Below are 18,645 nucleotides of genomic sequence, written 5' to 3' on the forward strand. Positions count from 1 at the left end.
AATATATCATAATAAATTAAAGGGTTTTTATTTATATTATCTTTAAATAATAAAATATGTAATTATTAATTAGAAGAAAGTGGTTAATGACTAAAAATAAGTTTCTTAATTATAATGCATTTAGTTGTTGCATCACATCAAGATGTGTTATTGTATTATCAATATAATTAAATTATACCTAATTTAGTTGAATTTCTTCCCTTTCTTATGTTTAATTTGACTTTTAATTCCCAAAATAAGTCTTTTTATACCTGATACTAAGAACTTGTTAGGTTTGGTTTGATTCTTATTCGATTGAGTTGATACTAAGAACTTGTTAGGTTTGGTTTGATTCTTATTCGATTGAGTTGAAGTTAGCAACACGTCGATTACACATGGGAGGAATGAAAATGATTTTAAGAAATTTTATATTTTTTTTTGGAAAAAAAATAAAAAATTATAATATACAATGGTAAAATAAATTGTATTGTTTAAATAGAAGGTATTTTATTATTTTAATTAATAAATTAAGTAATGTGATTAATGATAGATGAATATAATGATGAATTATGATTGAATTTTAAAAATAGACAAACTCAAAGTAAAAGAAAGTTATAGTTTAATTAATGATATATTAGTCACATTAAAAACAGTATAAGTTAAAGGTTACTAAACTTAAGAATTTTCTTAAATTAATTTAAAGTTTCACTTGTATTCAATAACTTTGTTATACAAAATTCATATTATATGGTAAATATAAAAAAAATTGTAAGGAAATAGTGATTAGCATTTTGATAAAAAAATGTTTTATTTAAGATACTAAAACCATCATTTTATATTATAATATTAGTTATGGTTGAAATTAATAATATATATATATAATTTAAGAAAAAAAACTCACTTAGACGTATGTATTGTACAACTAGTTCACTTAACGTATGTATTAATAAAAAGTTATTTAAACGACGTATTATCAAAAATTGGCTCATTTAGCCTATTTTAGTAAACCATGATTAATTTTTATTTTTTAATTTATATATTTAATAATTAAATATTAATATATTTTCTCTCGCATTTCTTTTCATTTATTACTAATATATGAATCTTCTATTTTTTTTATCTTTTTTATTATTTCTATATAAGCATTTATTATTCATTATTCTAATTTTATTATATATATATTAGCATTCATCATTAATTATTTTAACTTTATATTTTTTATTTTTTCTTATATTCACATAAATTATTAATTATTTTAAAATTGTTTGGTCTCAAATGATTGAATATAACAATGAAAATCCTTTCAATAATGAAAATCCTTTCAACAATAAAAATTCTTCAACACAAAAATAAATTAATTAAAAATTAAAAATTGAATAATAATAAAAACTAATTCATCAAACCCAAAAGAGTAATAATCTAGACAAAACAATGCACCTACTACTATAAGTCGTGAATAAAAATTAAATTAAAAATTATTAATTTTATTTTTATTTATATTAAATTAAATAAATAAAAAAATCATTCAAAAAAATAATACAGTAAAACATAAAATTTATAAATAAGTTGTTAAATATTTTTCAAAAATGAGAATTTAAGTAATATGAAAAATAAAAACTAATAAAAAAAATGAAGATAACATATAAAAGAGAAATTAATATTAAAATAATAAAAAAATTAAGAATAAAATAAATTACCTTGTTTAATTAATGAAAAAGAAGAAGAGAGAAAATATATTAATATTTAATTAATAAATATATAAATTTAAAAATAAAAGTTAACCATGATTACTAAAAGAGGCTAAATGAGCCAATTTTTGATAATACATATGTTTAAATGATCTTTTATTAGTACATACGTCTAAGTGAGCTAGTTGTACAAGTACATACGTCTAAGTGAGAATTAGTTAGTTAATTATATAGATAGAAAGAGGGTTATATGTATAATGAATGAAATAATAATAATTTATTATTTATATTTTAATAATTTAAATGATAAAAATTGATTCATTGACGATAAATGTATGAAAAAAAGAGAAGATTATTGTAAGACGTTATTGTATGTGTTATAAAAAATTGTGACGACTTCTCATCTATTTATATTGCATCTTTTTATTTTTTTGTGAAATTTAACTGAAATATAATGGGTTATGTTGAAAACCGTTAGTGACTATTGGGATGCATGAATTTAAGGATGACAATGAGGTAGTTCGGGGCGGGGAATGCATTTATCATATCCGCCCCATTTTTATTTCGAGTTTTTTTAATATTATCCCCGCCTCGTTCGGTTTTTTTCGGTTTTGGGGAATCCCGCGAGTCACCATTAATAAAATATTTTTAAAAATATACATATATAAAATTTTTTATATAAACGAGTTTTTTAATATAATATATATTGTAATATATTAAAATTTTATATTATTATAAAAAATAAACTTCTTACTCTTATAAAATATAGTGAATAAATAAATATATTGGTAATTTAATATATTTAATTATGTTTATAGTGTTCGGGACAGAATCGGGGTGAAACGGGACGGGGCGAGGGACACAAATACCATCTTCGTCCCATTCCCGTTCGGTTTCGGAGAAAAACCGTTCCAAACAGGATAATTCGGTTCGTTTTTGCGGGACGGTTTCAAATTGTCATCCTTACATTTATTAAAACGACTAAAATTACGAGACTTAGAAGATAAGTATCTATACATATAATTTTATGGTGGACTATCTGGTTGGAAAAAATTGAACAACTTTTAACAACGAAAGTATGTCGTTAATGATTATTCACAATGTCATTATCACGATGATGTCAAAAATTAGATTCAAAAAACTTATGAATTTGTGTGGAGATCTTATTGTTTTTCTTAAAAAATTTCGAATTATTTTAATGATTTAATTTCTATATAACTTTTTTCATTTTATGTTTTTTTTATCGTGCTTAACTGATTTTTTTATTAAATAGATCATTTAAAATAATATTCTTAAAGATTGAAAGTCACAAATTATAACTGATTTCTAACATTTAAAAAAAATAATTAAAAGCAAACTTGAGGAACATTAAAATTAATTATTCCCATACCATACCCCTTAATAATTTTAAAGTTATATATATTCACCGACCCATGTTGGGTTCCTTGAGGTGGTAACAACCTATATAAAAAAAAGATTATTACAATACAAATTCCAATAATAATAAAGACCAAATTATGTCCTCTCTCCACCCAACAATATCAATCAAATAATCAATCTCACATTATTTTAATATTTATAATTATTTCACACTACTATAATATCCAACCACTCTTAATTCTAAATATGTGTTTGATTAAAAACAAAATAAACAAAGACAGTTAGATGTCATTTGAATAATTTGGAGTTATTTGAAAGAAATCTATATTATTAATTTAAAATATTATTTGATAAAAAATAATAATTTGAAATAACCCCAAAATCAATCATGCTCTTAAGAATACATCTGGATGAATAATTATCATATTTGAAAATTGAGTTTGATTTTGATTTTTTATTGAATATAAGTATAATTAAAGTAGGTCAACATTATCTTCTTTAAATAATTTTTTTAATAATTTATTTTCAATAAATTTATAAATATTTTTTCGTCTCCCAATATATATTTGATTTGAATATATTTTAATTCCAAATGAAATCTAATAAATTGATAGATTAGTGTAAAATATTTTATTCAATTCTTTTACACTGATTTTGATATTAAAAAATCAAAAAATTATCTTATTGGGATTTGGGATAATCTAGTAAAATAGAACAATTCAATTTAATTATATGAAGGATATACATATTTATTAGGGTTACAATTTGCGTCGGGTTAACGAGTGAACTATGCTAACTGAATTTAGCATATTTAATAATTCAGATTAAAATCTCTAACTTGAAACCTGACATATTTATTTGTGATTGATTCGAACTTGACCCGTTTGACTCGATTTACCTAATTTTACTCAATCAAATTCGGTGTAATCAGTGTCGGACCTGAGATTTCGAGGCCTGAGGCGAGCACAAAACTTGGTGCCCTCAAAACTTAATATTCATACATGTTTTTTTTATCGATTTAAATATAATAATATTTGTAACATGAATTCTAGAAATAAAATATCATCAAAACAATATGTCATAAGTAAATACTAAAAAAACAAAGAAGACCCAAGCAAAATATAAAATTCATGTTCCGAACTAGTACATAGTCACTTGAATATTACTCGTCTCGCATTTTTTGAAGCGAAAATATTGATCAAGTTTGCATAATCAATTTTCTCAATAATTTTTTTCTCGATAGATAGCATAGTTAACTCATGGTTCTTTGAGTTTTGAATAACTTGCAACAAAAACAAAAAATATTGTCCATAGAAATAGAGTACACTAACCACTTCTGTCAATTTTCTCACCATTTATCAATTGTCTCTTATAATGTGATGGATTGAAATGTCTTCCAGTGTTATCAAGTGGAAACAAAATATCATCATATCTTTTAGGACCTCTTTCAACAAAAAAAGTTCATAATATTTTGCATTTTGTCCCAGTTTCCTGGATCATTAACATTTAAAGGAAACAAAATCTTTTGATTTATATCTCCATCAATGTCACTTTTAGGCATACTTACATCATTCTCATTTTCAGACTGTTTTGGGTCTTCATTGCGAAGTTCATTCAATTCACTATGTTCCCGATCATACAACTTATCATCGATGTCATTCCGGTTCACTTCCTCTACTATTTGATCGCTTGTGAAATACTTATTAAGGCTTCCTACTTGGTTTTGAATTAAAGCATATTTCTTTTGTTTTTTCTTTCTTTTTTCTGCCCCAGACAATTGTTTTCTTATAGGAGGCATGCTTGATAAAACTCAAAATGCTAATCTGCATTAAAAATTTATAGATTAACCATCATTCTATGAATCTATGATTAACCACAATGTTGCACTTCCGCTATGCAATAATGCAAGATACAAATTGTGAATCCACAATTCCACTAGACAAGTCCTCAATAACAAAAAATAATCAAGTAAATCGAACCAAAATATCACCGAAATCGGAGGAAGAACTCTAGTGGGCAGTGGCGTAGTGCCGAGAAATAAGGCTGGAACGAGCAAAAAAGGCCCAAGAGCTCGGGGAAGGAGACGACCGAGTTTTTTGCTCCGATTTCGGCAAACTGGAGGATCGACGACGGGCTTGAGATTTGGGGGAAGTGTTTCCTTTTCTTTTTCCAGAATGCTTGTTCTTATTTTTTTTCCTTAATTTTGTTGATAAATGAGAATCGTGGTATTTTTTTCTCCAAATAAGATAGTGTTTTTTTATTTTTTTGATACAAATTAAGTTAGAGCTTATCATTGATAGGTTATCAATTATTATTTATGGGCTTTTTAAAAATAAGCCTATGAACATATCATTATAATTTTATTTTTTTTGAAGATTTTGGTGCCCCAAAAATATTTGGGCCTGAGGCAATTGCCTCACTTATTACACAGCAGGTCCGGGCCTGGTGTAATTAATTCAGATCTCTCTATTTCAAATTAAAATAACATTAGCACATAACAAAAATAAAGTTAAATTAGAAATTCTCTTATGAAAAAGAAAATGAGTGAGTAAATATAAAAGAATAACACAAAACTCAACCAAAGAACTTGTAAACGTGCTATCGGATCTACTTTGTGTTATTTCAAGTTGACCTGATTTGGACATGTTTATTAATTAAGTTAAACAAATCAACCTAATTTTAACTAAACAAAAAAAATACACGATCCTAGCCTAATTTTTTCGTGTTCGTTCTGAATCGTGTTTTCGTGTCGGGCCAAAATTGACCGCTCTAATATTTATGAAGGAGAAAAGTATTTATTATCACATTTTTTTATTTGAATAATTTCAAAAATTTTCTTTTTATTAAAAGTTATACTAAATTAAATAAAATGAAAAATGATTCAATAAGTATTATTTATATTAAATAAAACATTATTAGGAGATCATAATCATAAATAATTTGATTACAACATGTAAACAATTTTACACCATACAAATAATAAATATTTTCATTTTAACATAATAAATATTAATGAATTAAAGTGGTGGTATATTGAAGTCAAAGTCAAACCAAGAGTTAAATGAAAAGAAGGTACACCGATCTTGCCATGGACGTGGGACTATCCTAATATTGCCATGTCCCCAAAGGGTACACATCTGATGATACGGAAAAGGAAGACGACAAATCTATTAAAATAAAATATTATTAATAATAAAATAAAGAAAGAATAAGCATAACCATAATAATAATAAATAAATAAAATAAGATGATCAACATCTTCTTCGGCGGAGACAGCTGCATGTGACCCACATCCCTAAATTATGGTGAGCCACTTTCACGTCCATTTTTAATTCACAAACCGTGTTTTTAAATTTTAAATAATATTATAATAATTTCATTTAAATAATCTTTATTCTTTTCAATTTACAAATTCATTTACTTTGCATAATTGCATAATTGACTTAGTATACAAAGTATTTTATGGAGTATGACTAATAAGTAGACCTGAGCTTGTGGAATATGAGAAGGGACTTGTTTGAGGAGAGTGTGTTTTGTTTTTATTTGGGGTTTATTTTAAAAATCTTTATTTGGTAAAAAATTAAAAAAAATTGGTTTTAAAATTTAAAGACTAATTTATCCTTTGACTTTAGAGAATATGGTGTAGGTAAGAGAATTATAGTTTAGAGAGAGCGGATAAAATTATAAGGTAGTTTTGGTATTTAAATGGTAAAATTATTTAATTTGATATTTTGGGATAAAAATTGAGTTTTTTAAAAAAAAATTCATTAAACGAGCTCTAAGAGGATACGGTTGGTTCTAGCCTATAGGGTAGGGTAAGTCAAATATATAGGCTTAACAAGGAGAGATCTATGTATGAGTTAAAGTCATCTGAATTTTTATTTTATTTTTATTTTTTTACGATATAAATGTGACACTACCTTTTAATTTTTTTTTAAAGAAATTCAATATAATTAATGTTTCTTTATATAATTATTAAAAAAATGGTAAAACTTACATTTATCCCATCGTATTATTTAAAATTTTCACGCTATTTTTTTAAGCTCACTTTAAATTTTTTCAAGCCCACCCAACTCTATATTTTGGATCCGTCCCGAGACTAAAATAGACCGACCCAAAATGACGTCTTTCAAATCCACTAAAAATCAAATTATTCATAAATTTTTTTTGTCCAAACAATTATTTTATTTATATATTTATAAACTCAAATAAATAATATATATATATAATATTTGTTTATTTTTTTTACTAGCACAACATAAAGAGTGAGGTACTAACCTAGATTCACTCGCGATGTCCATAGTGAAACAACTGGTTGTTACGAGGTTTGAATTGAGTCAATTGATATAACAATATTACATATTTGTGTTATCATATCAATTATTTTTATAAAAGAAATCGTTAAACTTTAAATGACCGTATGATGAATGTCATTTAAAATGTTATTATTATGATATTTGTTTACTTTTGTTTTGAAAAAACCAATAGGATCGACAGAGAGTTATTCCTTATTCTCGAAGATTTCCTTATTCTCGAAGATTTACGAGTTCATAAATTATTTTTTTTATTTTATAAATTTTCATATAAGATTATTTGAAAATAAAGAATTTGGGTGAGTTAGTGAGCAAGCTGTAAGAGCAGTTACACCAGCTATATAGGGGTAATAAAGGTCAGAGAGAATACAGACGTCTGTTTGAGATTCTTAGCTCTTTTCAGAAGAAAACAAAACCCCATACAAATCGACGACGCCGACCCATTCCAGACTGTTTACGCTCCCATCTCTCTCCATTTTCCGCCATAACTCTTCTTCTTCCACCTCTGTTCATCGAAAGACTAAACTCCATTGCTGCTCTGTTGCTTTCTTTCCGATTTCATCGCTTAGATCTGTCAAAAACAGGATCGCCGGAGTACAGAATCAGATTCAGACGATTTCAAACCATATCTTATTGCTGCTGCTGCTGCTGAGCTAGAATTGTGTTTTTTTGGAACTGTAACCGGCAAGCCACAAGGTAAATATTCTCAGTTCAAAGCATTTATTGTCCTTCCTGAATCCTGATAATAAGATTCTTATTTCCTTTCATATTGATTCTTCTCTAGGTTAACTTATTAGACAAACTTACTGGCGATGTGACGCACCGTGCACGGCTAGGGTTTACGTTTCATCATATACAGTTTCAGTTTCATCCGAGGTTTGAATTTTGAAATGGTGAAAGATACTGTTTATAATCTAGGTTTAATCTATGTGGTGATTCTCTGTATCAATTTTGGATATGGAGAAGCTATCGTCAATACTTTCCTGATCAATTGCGGCACAAATGGTAGTGTCACTATAGATGGTAGAATATGGATAGGTGATATGGAACCTAATAATAATGTCACTTTCAGTTCTGGTATTGTGGTAACTAATTCATCTTACAATGGAGATTCATCTTTTTCAATGTTATACACAACAGCTAGGATCTTCACCGATAGTTTGAACTATACATTCATAGGAGCTCGAGGAAATTACATCCTTAGATTGCATTTCTATCCAATCTCGTTTCAGAATTACGATATAAACAAGTCGTTCTTCTCTGTTGAGGCTAATGGGGTAAAGCTACTTTCTAAATTCAACGTGCCTGGAGAAATTTCGCTTAGGAAATCTCATTTACAGGGCTCTGATAACTCGAGCTCTTTGATCTTGATAGATGAGTATTTCCTTAACAATGATATAGAGACTTTGGTGATTCATTTTGTCCCGGATGAAGGTTTGTTTGGATATGTAAACGCGATAGAGATCGTGCCTGTTGTTGATTCTCTGTTTGTGGAGACTGTTAATAAGGTGGGTAGTGGGAGTTCTTCTAGTACTGGTAGCTCTTTGAATCTGGGCAAACGCGGGATTCAAACTATGTACAGGTTGAATGTTGGCGGTTCTGAGATTAAACCAGATGATGATGATCTATGGAGAAATTGGAAGGTTGATACTGGCTATATGTTAACATCCAATGCCGGATTTGAAATCAAGAACAAATCTCGTGTCGATTATGCTTCTGATAACAATACGATAGCAGCACCACTTATGGTTTATGAAACGGGAAGGAGTACTTCGAATGCAGATGTATTGGAGAAGAGATTCAACATGTCATGGAAATTTGTTGTGGATCCTGGTTTCGATTATTTAGTCAGATTACATTTCTGTGAATTGGAGTTCGATCAACCAAGCCAGAGGAGTTTCAGAATCTATATAAACAATCGAACCGCAGCTGATAACTTCGACATCCTATCACATGCTGGTGGCAAGAACAGAGGGTATCATCAAGATTATCTTGATTCAGTCCCAGCTAAAATCGACACGATCTGGATTCAGCTCGGTCCAGACATTGCTCTCGGCTCTTCCGAAAGCGATGCCTTATTGAACGGACTTGAGATCTTTAAACTGAGTCAAAACGGGAATCTTGCTCATATAGAGGATTACGGCCCTCTTGAACTTAAGAAATCATCGAAAAATCTCATCCTTTGGGTTGGAGCCGGATCAGGATTGGCGATTATCGCGATTTTGATTTCAATTACAGTGTTCTTGTGTTTCCGAAAAAGGCGTGGAAGAAATAAACCTAGCGACGTCAAAACCTGGCGTCCGTTGTTCCTCAACGGGTCGCTGGTAAACAGCACGGCGAATGCGAAAGGTACTGTTAGAAATGTGAATCCCAGTTCGTTAGCTACGGGTGGGTCTAGTCGGCATTTTACTCTAACCGAGATCAAATCAGCGACGAATAATTTCGACGAAAGCTTGCTTCTTGGAGTGGGTGGTTTCGGAAAGGTGTATAAAGGTGAGCTAGAAGAGGGTATTACCGTGGCGATCAAACGTGCAAACCCGCAATCGGAGCAAGGACTGAAAGAGTTTCAAACGGAAGTCGAGATGCTATCTCGTTTAAGACACAGACATCTAGTTTCCATGATCGGTTTCTGCGAAGAACACAACGAGATGATATTGGTGTATGAATACATGGCAAATGGAACGTTAAGAGGCCATCTAATTGGAAACGACATAACACCATTGAAATGGAAACAACGTCTTGAAATCTGCATCGGTGCTGCCCGTGGTCTTCATTACCTTCATACAGGTTCAGAGCGAGGAATCATACATCGAGATGTGAAAACCACAAACATATTACTAGACGAGAATTTGGTAGCAAAAATGGCGGATTTCGGGTTGTCGAAAACAGGTCCTTCCTTAGAACATACTCACGTAAGCACAGCTGTGAAAGGTAGCTTCGGTTATCTAGACCCTGAATACTTCAGGAGACAACAGTTGACTGAGAAATCAGACGTTTACTCATTCGGGGTGGTGCTGTTCGAAGCTCTATGTGCTCGACCGGTTATAAACCCGTCTTTGCCTAAAGACCAGATAAATTTGGCTGAGTGGGCGATGAGATGGCAAAGACAGAGATCGCTGAAAACGATAATTGACCCTCATTTGAAAGGTGAAATGAGTGAAGAATGTTTGGAAAAGTTCGGTGAGATTGCGGAGAAATGTCTTGGCGATGAAGGGAAGAGCCGCCCTACAATGGGTGAAGTTTTATGGCATTTGGAGAGCTTATTACAGATTCACGAATCATGGATTCGCGACATGGCTGGTGAAGACGAAGAAGGTGGAGGAGGAGGAGACTCATTTTCTAGTAACAGGGGTGGTCCGGCCAGGATCGAGGATGTTGTAGAATCTGTTTAGAATTATTTGTTTATTTTTTGGTTCCTAAGCAATGGTTGTTGGTTGGGTTTGTATTAAGTATGCAACATAGGCTTGGTTTTAGTTTTTGCCCATTTCAGTTATGGTCTTAAATGTAAGCTAGTTTATGATGGGGATAACTAATTGACGTTATTTGCTATTTCTTTTATTTTGTCAAAAATCAAAATTAAAAAAAAGTTTATCAATTTTTTATTTATTTATGATCTAAAATTATTTTCTCTTTCATAATCTATTTTGATCTTTTTTTCAAAGTTAATATGATGGTTACAAAATAATTATGAGTTTATTAAAGGCATGTTACTTTCTTTAGTATTTGTTAAGAAAATTAGTGTACTTCTACTTTGTTAAGAAAATTATTGTATTGTATTTTTTTTTAGCATTTGAAATGTATAAATATAAAGTAAGAATATTTTAAGTATTTTAGTTGATAAAATGAGTGATTTGATAATTAAAATTAGAGTTGAGATGGTCCGGTATCTCGTAATTTTTTATTTATATTATATATCATATTGAAAGTTTCGGCATAAATTTTTTTTAGTTATTTCGGTTATTCGGTATACCAAAATCACGGTACAATATAAATATCATATTGAAGGTATACTATAATTTCGGTACGCCCAATAATATTAACATAAATATCATATTGAAGGTATACTATAATTTCGGTACGCCCAATAATATTAACATTTAATTATATACTTTGATTTAATTGTTAAAAGCTAAGTCTTTATAATTAAATTGACATTGATTAGAGAATAAAATAAGTTTATTAAATTTACAGATAAATAATAGATAATTTTAGAGTTGAAGTTCAAATATGATAAATTTATTAAAATTGATTAGGTTTGATTTTGTTTAAGAGTTTATATGCACTGTGAATTTAATTTTTTAAATGAAAAATAAAACATAATTATTTATAAGTATTTTAGATATATTTTAATTTATAAATATTATTTTTGTTATTTGGTATATATATTGAAATTTTGAAAATTTTATACTTTTATTGCATTAATAATTTCAAAAAAATCCATATCAAACTAGGTTTAATACATTTAAACTTGACCAACATTATAGAAAATGATAGGTGTAATTATCTAGATAGGAATTCAACTTCATTTTGTCTTTTCTCTTGGAGTAATTATTAATTTTTTTTTTAATAAAAATAAGATTTTATTTGAGATTTGTTTAAAATAAATTACTTAATAAAATATTTTAATTAATAAAAATAAATAATTTAATTTGATATTAAAATAATTTTAAAAAATAGATAAAATTTATTTGAAAATGATAAAAAAAACAAAAATTAGCTGAGTTCTTCATAAAGACGTTTAGTTGATTTTCTGTGCATCCGTTTTTTGTCTTGTAGTAAGAAGAAGTAGTATTTATAGTATTAGCAAAGAGGACAAATGAGAGAGACGATGAAGACGACGATGGCCATTACCAGAGCTAGATCACTACTTTCTCTCTCCCTTCATAGATTCTTCGTTTCTTCTCTCTCTAAATCACCTCCAATCCGTCGCTTCTCTTCATCCGCTGCTCAGCAACCTCAATTCGATGTAAGTTGGCTACTATATCTTCATCGCAATCTCAAATTTCCAAATTCACTTCGATTACTCCTATGTATGCTGTCACTAATCAGATATAGCTAGACTGTTATGTGTCCTGAATTAACTCCGAAATTTCTCTATATTGATATGAAAAGATGACGGTTATCTGTTATATATAGAACCTATTTTCATCGAGTAATTTGTTCGGTTTCGATCTATGTTTGATGTGGTGCAGAAAGTTGGATTTCTAGGACTTGGAAACATGGGATCTCGAATGGCAAACAATTTAATTAAGGCAGGGTTTGATGTTATTGTCCATGACATGTAAGTATTTAGTTGTCCATTCCATTACAGATTCATTTGATTATAGAAACTGAGTTATATCTTTTTGTGCTTTTTCTCTTTTAGTAATCCTGGTGCTGTGAAGGCATTCACTGATAAGGGAATTGTAGCGAAGAGTTCGCCCTTTGAAGTAGCAGAGTTGAGTGATGTTGTTATCACTATGCTTCCCTCATCGGTGCATGTGAGTTCGTTGTTCGTTGATCGTTGTTTGCTTCCTTCTTTTTTTGAAAGTTTTCGTTTGTGAACTTGTTTCTCTTATGTTAGGTTTTGGATGTGTATCTTGGTGCAAATGGTTTGATTAATAATGGTAATGTTGTAAGACCGTGGTTGTTTATAGATTCATCGACAATTGATCCACAAACATCAAGAAGGATTTCAATGGTTGTATCTCAATGTGGTTTGAATGAAAAGAAAGGTACCTAAGTGAGAAATGGGAATTACATACATATTCCTTGCTTTGTTTTGATGAACTGATTATGTTTTAGGTTGGACTGATTCCCCCCTCATTTTGGATGCGCCTGTATCTGGTGGTGTTGGGGCTGCTGAGTCTGGAACTCTTACTTTCATGGTACGATTAATACTCTTTCAAACTGTTCTTAAACATAATGAAAGGTTAATGAGGATGCTTTTTTTTTTTTTGAAAATTGATTAAATAGCTGATTACATAGGATAGGAAAGTTCTCTATATATAGAAAGTGAAAAAAAAAGACCAGGTAAAGCAAAGACAAAAAGAGAATAAATAGCAAACAAAAGTCAATCCCGAAAAGCCTCTCAAATAGCAAATTAGGGACTTTGCCAAATACATAAAATTTATTAGTTCTCATCTACTTTCTATTCTCAATCATGTTTATTATTATTTAGGTTGGTGGTTCCAAGGAAGCGTTTCTGGCTGCAGAACCATTGTTCCTTGCTATGGGTAAAAACCCGATTTATTGTGGTGGAGCTGGGAATGGATCAGTATGTTCTCCTATTACTTAAATTTTGTGTTTTCACTTTCATGTGAAGGGGACTTGTTGGTTTCCTTGTGAAACATAGCATCAGTGGGCAGCTTTGCACAGTTCCAGCTGATGGTTTTAAAACAAAACAGGCTTATTTCGTTATATGTTTGTGTAGGGTGCAAAGATATGCAACAATTTGGCAATGGCAGTGAGTATGATGGGTGTCTCAGAAGCTCTTGCACTTGGACAGTCATTGGGTATTTCTGCAAATACTTTAACTAAGATATTCAACTCTTCCAGTGCTAGATGCTGGAGCAGGTATTGAGTCAATCTCACTGTTAAATTAAAAAAATTAAAGCAGATAATATAAGATATATCGCGAAATGCGACTATCAAAGAACAACATCATTATGTTATGTTTGTTCCTAAATATATTAGTTGACGTTTGTGACAGTGATACTTACAATCCAGTGCCTGGAGTAATGGAAGGTGTACCCTCATCCAGGAATTATTATGGCGGCTTTGCTTCTAAGCTAATGGTATGAATAATGCAGATATAGAAAAATATTGATTTTACCTGATTTTATTCTTATTGATGAGGAAGTGTTTGTATGTTTACAGGCTAAAGATTTGAGTCTTGCTACCACATCAGCTAGGCAAGTTGGTGTCAAATGTACTTTGTCTTCTCAAGCAGAAGAGATGTAAGTTCTTTTCATCCTTCCCATATTCTCTCGAGAATCTGCGAATCTCTGTTTTTTATTATTTACCCAAGATTTTCGCAAATTGGATACTAGAAACAAATACAGACTAAATCTTGTCAAGATTTGACTTTTGACATTTTAAATTTTATGAAGCGAGGGTATTATTAGCTCTTAGATATTCAATTTAACGGAAACAAACTCTGGTTTTCAGAAAAGAAAAATAACGGGGATTTTGTTCTTCAGATACAAAGAGCTCTGTAACGATGGGCACGACGCAGAGGACTTCTCGTCTGTATTCCGACACTACTATTCAGGAAAGGATGAGTACTAATGTCTTTCTCTAAATGCTTGTTTATCTTCATTTCACATAAGTTATGCACTTATATGTTGATTTCATGAATAAAAGAAAATGTCATTTCTTGGTTCCTTTGATTTGGTTTTCTTTGCTTTTTCTTGTTCTAAACACAAAGTTAGTATAACTTCAACTTAGGACTTTCATAATAAAAATTGAATATGAGAACTTTTCTGTAAATAAATTAGTCAACTTGCTTAAGTCCAATAAACAATTATTAAATTCCAATTAATTCTTCAATTTTAAAGGGTATGTTTACTTAGAATGATGATGACAAACAAATTTTTAACATTCTAAGTAAACTATGCTCAATTCTTGAAGACTTTTTAAAGCTGTTTTGTTCCATTTTTTTCAAATTTGAGAAATATTTAAGCCTTATTTGATTTGTTTGATTTGGGGTTATTTGAATAACTAAGTGATTATTATTTATTTGGATTATTTGCTAAAAGAATGAAAAAGTTTTATTATTTAAATATGAGTAATTTCGTATTTTTGGTTAATATTATTATGTGATTGGTAATTGAAAATGGGTTAAATAATCCCACATCAAACAAGGCCTTATGTACATTCAAAAAAAAGAATGAAGCAACAGGGGCGGGTAAACTGTTATCATCTTCATCATCATCATCATCTATAAATTGACCACCTGAGACGTCCGATCGCCAACGGATACACTCTCTTTAACGGCTATTTCTCCCAACATCTTCTTGAACTGTTGTTATCTCAGCTTTCTCGAATTACAAACAAGAATTGATCTTCTGATTAGAAAGGGTCCGACCCTTTCTATTATGCATAAAGAACAACAATGTGGAGGTCTCAGAATAACTTTCCGGGGAAGGGTTTCTCTACGCCGCCTCCAACCGGCATGCACAGACGCTACTCGCCGGTAACTAGATACAAATTCTTCTCCGAGAAAAAGAAAATCCCTTCACCTCATGTTGAATCCGATATCTTTCATATAATCCATAAGGTTCCTTCCGGTGATTCTCCTTATGTCAGGGCCAAACATGTCCAGGTTTGATTTTCTTGTTATTTCCTTTTTTTGATCTTGATCAATGATCAAGATTTCCTTATTAACACCCAACTTTGAATTCAGTTAATAGACAAGGATCCGAATAAGGCAATTGCTCTGTTTTGGAGGTCAATTAATGCTGGAGATAGAATAGACAGTGCACTTAAAGATATGGCAGTTGTAATGAAACAGTTGAATCGAACTGAGGAAGCAGTCGAGGCGATTAAATCGTTTCGACATCTTTGTCCTCGCGATTCTCAGGATTCTCTTGATAATTTACTTCTTGAATTGTTCAAGAACTCTGACAGAGTTGAAGAACAGATTGAATTGTTGGAATTCAAGGTGAAGAAGTTTGAAGAAGGAACTGGTTTCTTGGGTAAAAGACCAAAGTTTTCTAGATTACAAGGAAAGAAAGTTCATATAACTGTTGAACAAGAATACTCAAGGTAACCCCAAAACTTACTTACAATTTGGTGGTTCTTGTTTGGAATGATATATTTACTTGTTCAATTGTGTAAATATATTATATAGGATATTGGGAAACTTGGCTTGGGCTTATATGCAGCAAGGAAATTTCAAATCAGCAGAAGAGCTTTACAGAAAAGCGTTATCGCTTGAGCCAGACAAGAACAAGCAATGTAATCTAGCGATATGTCTGATGAACATGAACCGGATAACAGAAGCTAAGTTTCTTCTGAAGAGGATTCAGGCAGAGGCTTCTTCTTCGCGCCTCCCACATGGACAAATCGACGAATCGTATGCGAAATCATTGGAGCGTGCAATGGAAACGTTGGAAGAATTGAGTGGCGAAAGAAAATGTTTACCTCCAACTCTTAATAACTCTCCAGCTCTACTATTACAAACACAGCCAAGAACAGCATTTCTTCTGCCACAGCAGCAGCCGGGTGACAATGAAGAAGATCATCAGAAATTCCGATATGGTGGCGCTAGCTGTAACCGTAAACTGTCATTCGATTTAAATCAATACAAACCGGAGCAAATTATTAATAACAATAATAACAGCAGCCAGCAGCAGCAGCAGCAGCAGCAGCAGATTCTGGAAAGGACTTCTTCAGGGCCACCTTTATCTGAAGTTTCATCTTCCTCTCACGAAACAACAAAAAAGACTTGGGCAGACATGATTGAAGAAGAAGAAGAGGAGGAATTTGAAAATGACGAGAATATGGTGGATAATATCATGAGTCCAATAACAATGAATGATTTGTCGAGAAAGGTGAAGTCTTTGGAGATTTATAATACACAACCGCGAAATGACAATCATCGACAAGGATTGTTCTTCGATAAGCAGCATCAGCTGGAAACAGATGAAATGTGGTATGAACATCCATCATCATCATTAGCAGCAGAAGCAGGTTTCTGTTCTCCATCTGGTATGAGAAGAAATAGGCTTCCTGTTTTCAGGGATATAACTCCTTCATAGAACATAACAAACATGTATATGCTATTACAACATTAATTCTTTCTTGATTCTTTCCATATTGTTGTTGCTGCTTTTTTAGCATAATGAATCATAATAGTAATAATACCGAACAAGCTTCGTTTTGTAATACTTTTTTTATGTTAAAGAGTTTTGTCTAAGAAAATAAAGGATTTCAGCGGGGTTTCAAGCATCCGAAATACGACAGGTTGTAAATGACATAGCTCAAAAAGAGTTTTCTCGAGATTGATTAGATTGCGTGTTGTGTGTGACTGCCAATTGGAAACCCCACCCAATTCGAGCCATTAGTGGGGTTGTTCTCCATTCAAATCGACTTATATTAAAAAAATATTCATTCTAGCAATACCCATACTCTTATTTATTGTTCTTCTATAATGCTTGGTATAATAATAATAATAATAATAATAATGATAGAAGAATACTTTTATTTTTTCATATAAATAATAATAATGATAGAAGAACACTTTTATTTTCAGATAAATAGAAAATATTTGCACTAAACATATTTATATGCAACTTAATATATTATTCTTGCTACTATTCATCTTTTTTTAATCAAAATTTAGATTTATTATTTTTATTAACAAAAATCAATCTTATTCCATAGATTGATAAACCAAAACCGACTATTTAATTATACATTTAAGTGTTCAATTCGAATAAATTCAACTACTTCTATTCATAATTACTTTTGATAAAAATATTAAAACAATACAAAAATATGTGAAAGATAATATTAAACTTTATTTTATAAGAAAAGAAAAAGAAACAGTAAAGTAAAAAGATTCGTCCACGTGTTTCATATGTACATAGGACACTTTGAACAACCCATCTACTAACACGTATCATGACAAGTGGCATCCTTTTTTAGTTTAAACAAAAAAAAATTATTTTTTTTAGGAGATGGCATAGCTGCGTGACACCGTTACAATTTAAAACCGTCTCGCAAAAATAAACCGAATTATCCGGTTTGAAATGTTTTTTTTCGAAATTGAACGAAATAAATCGAAATGGTATTTGAGTCTCCCGCCACGATTTTACCCCGATTCTGTACCGAACACTATAAACATAATTAAATATATATTAAATCACAATAGATTTATTTTTTCATTATATTTTGTAAGAGTATTAAGTTTATTTCTTTACAGTAATATAAAATTTTAATACATTATAATATATATTATATTAAAAAATTCGTTTATATAACTTTTTTTATTTTTAAAAAAATATTTTATTAACGGTGCCCCACAGGGATTCCCCGAAATCGAACGAGGCAGAAATGATGTTAAAAAAATCTCCGAAATAAAAACGGGGCGAGGATAGTAAATGCATTACCCGCCCCATTGTCATCCCTAAACACCACGCCTCCATGGCCCATAAACTAAAATTAAGATGAAATCAAATTCGTGACATTATTATGTCATGCTTGTTTAAAATTATAAATATTTAATTGACACGTATCAATAAATACTTTATCGACTCGAGCTAATAAATACATAATCGAGTCGAGCATCCATAATCGAG

General features: G+C 30.4%; 3 protein-coding genes across 3 annotated transcripts; all 3 read left to right on the top strand.

Annotated features, from left to right (window-relative positions):
* Window positions 1–7,722: 7,722 nt before the first annotated feature.
* Window positions 7,723–10,951, top strand: LOC124912276 (probable receptor-like protein kinase At1g30570). The gene is made up of 2 exons (XM_047452868.1): window positions 7,723–8,056; window positions 8,145–10,951. Exon 2 carries the CDS (start codon window positions 8,251–8,253, stop codon window positions 10,750–10,752), a length of 2,502 nt encoding a protein of 833 aa, XP_047308824.1. The 5' UTR covers window positions 7,723–8,056; window positions 8,145–8,250; the 3' UTR covers window positions 10,753–10,951.
* A 1,219-nt stretch (window positions 10,952–12,170) lies between these two features.
* Window positions 12,171–14,730, top strand: LOC124912278 (probable 3-hydroxyisobutyrate dehydrogenase, mitochondrial). The gene is made up of 10 exons (XM_047452870.1): window positions 12,171–12,326; window positions 12,553–12,641; window positions 12,726–12,840; window positions 12,924–13,074; window positions 13,145–13,227; window positions 13,521–13,616; window positions 13,773–13,915; window positions 14,052–14,136; window positions 14,219–14,298; window positions 14,542–14,730. Exons 1-10 carry the CDS (start codon window positions 12,177–12,179, stop codon window positions 14,627–14,629), a joined length of 1,080 nt encoding a protein of 359 aa, XP_047308826.1. The 5' UTR covers window positions 12,171–12,176; the 3' UTR covers window positions 14,630–14,730.
* Window positions 14,731–14,852: 122 nt separating this feature from the next.
* Window positions 14,853–17,228, top strand: LOC124912277 (protein POLLENLESS 3). Its single transcript, XM_047452869.1, has 3 exons — window positions 14,853–15,665; window positions 15,747–16,108; window positions 16,194–17,228. The coding sequence occupies exons 1-3, from the start codon at window positions 15,456–15,458 to the stop codon at window positions 17,101–17,103; spliced, it is 1,482 nt and encodes a 493-aa protein (XP_047308825.1). The 5' UTR covers window positions 14,853–15,455; the 3' UTR covers window positions 17,104–17,228.
* Window positions 17,229–18,645: the final 1,417 nt, after the last annotated feature.

The sequence above is a fragment of the Impatiens glandulifera genome, chromosome 8, assembly GCF_907164915.1.
Source record: "Impatiens glandulifera chromosome 8, dImpGla2.1, whole genome shotgun sequence".
NCBI classification, from domain to species: domain Eukaryota; kingdom Viridiplantae; phylum Streptophyta; class Magnoliopsida; order Ericales; family Balsaminaceae; genus Impatiens; species Impatiens glandulifera.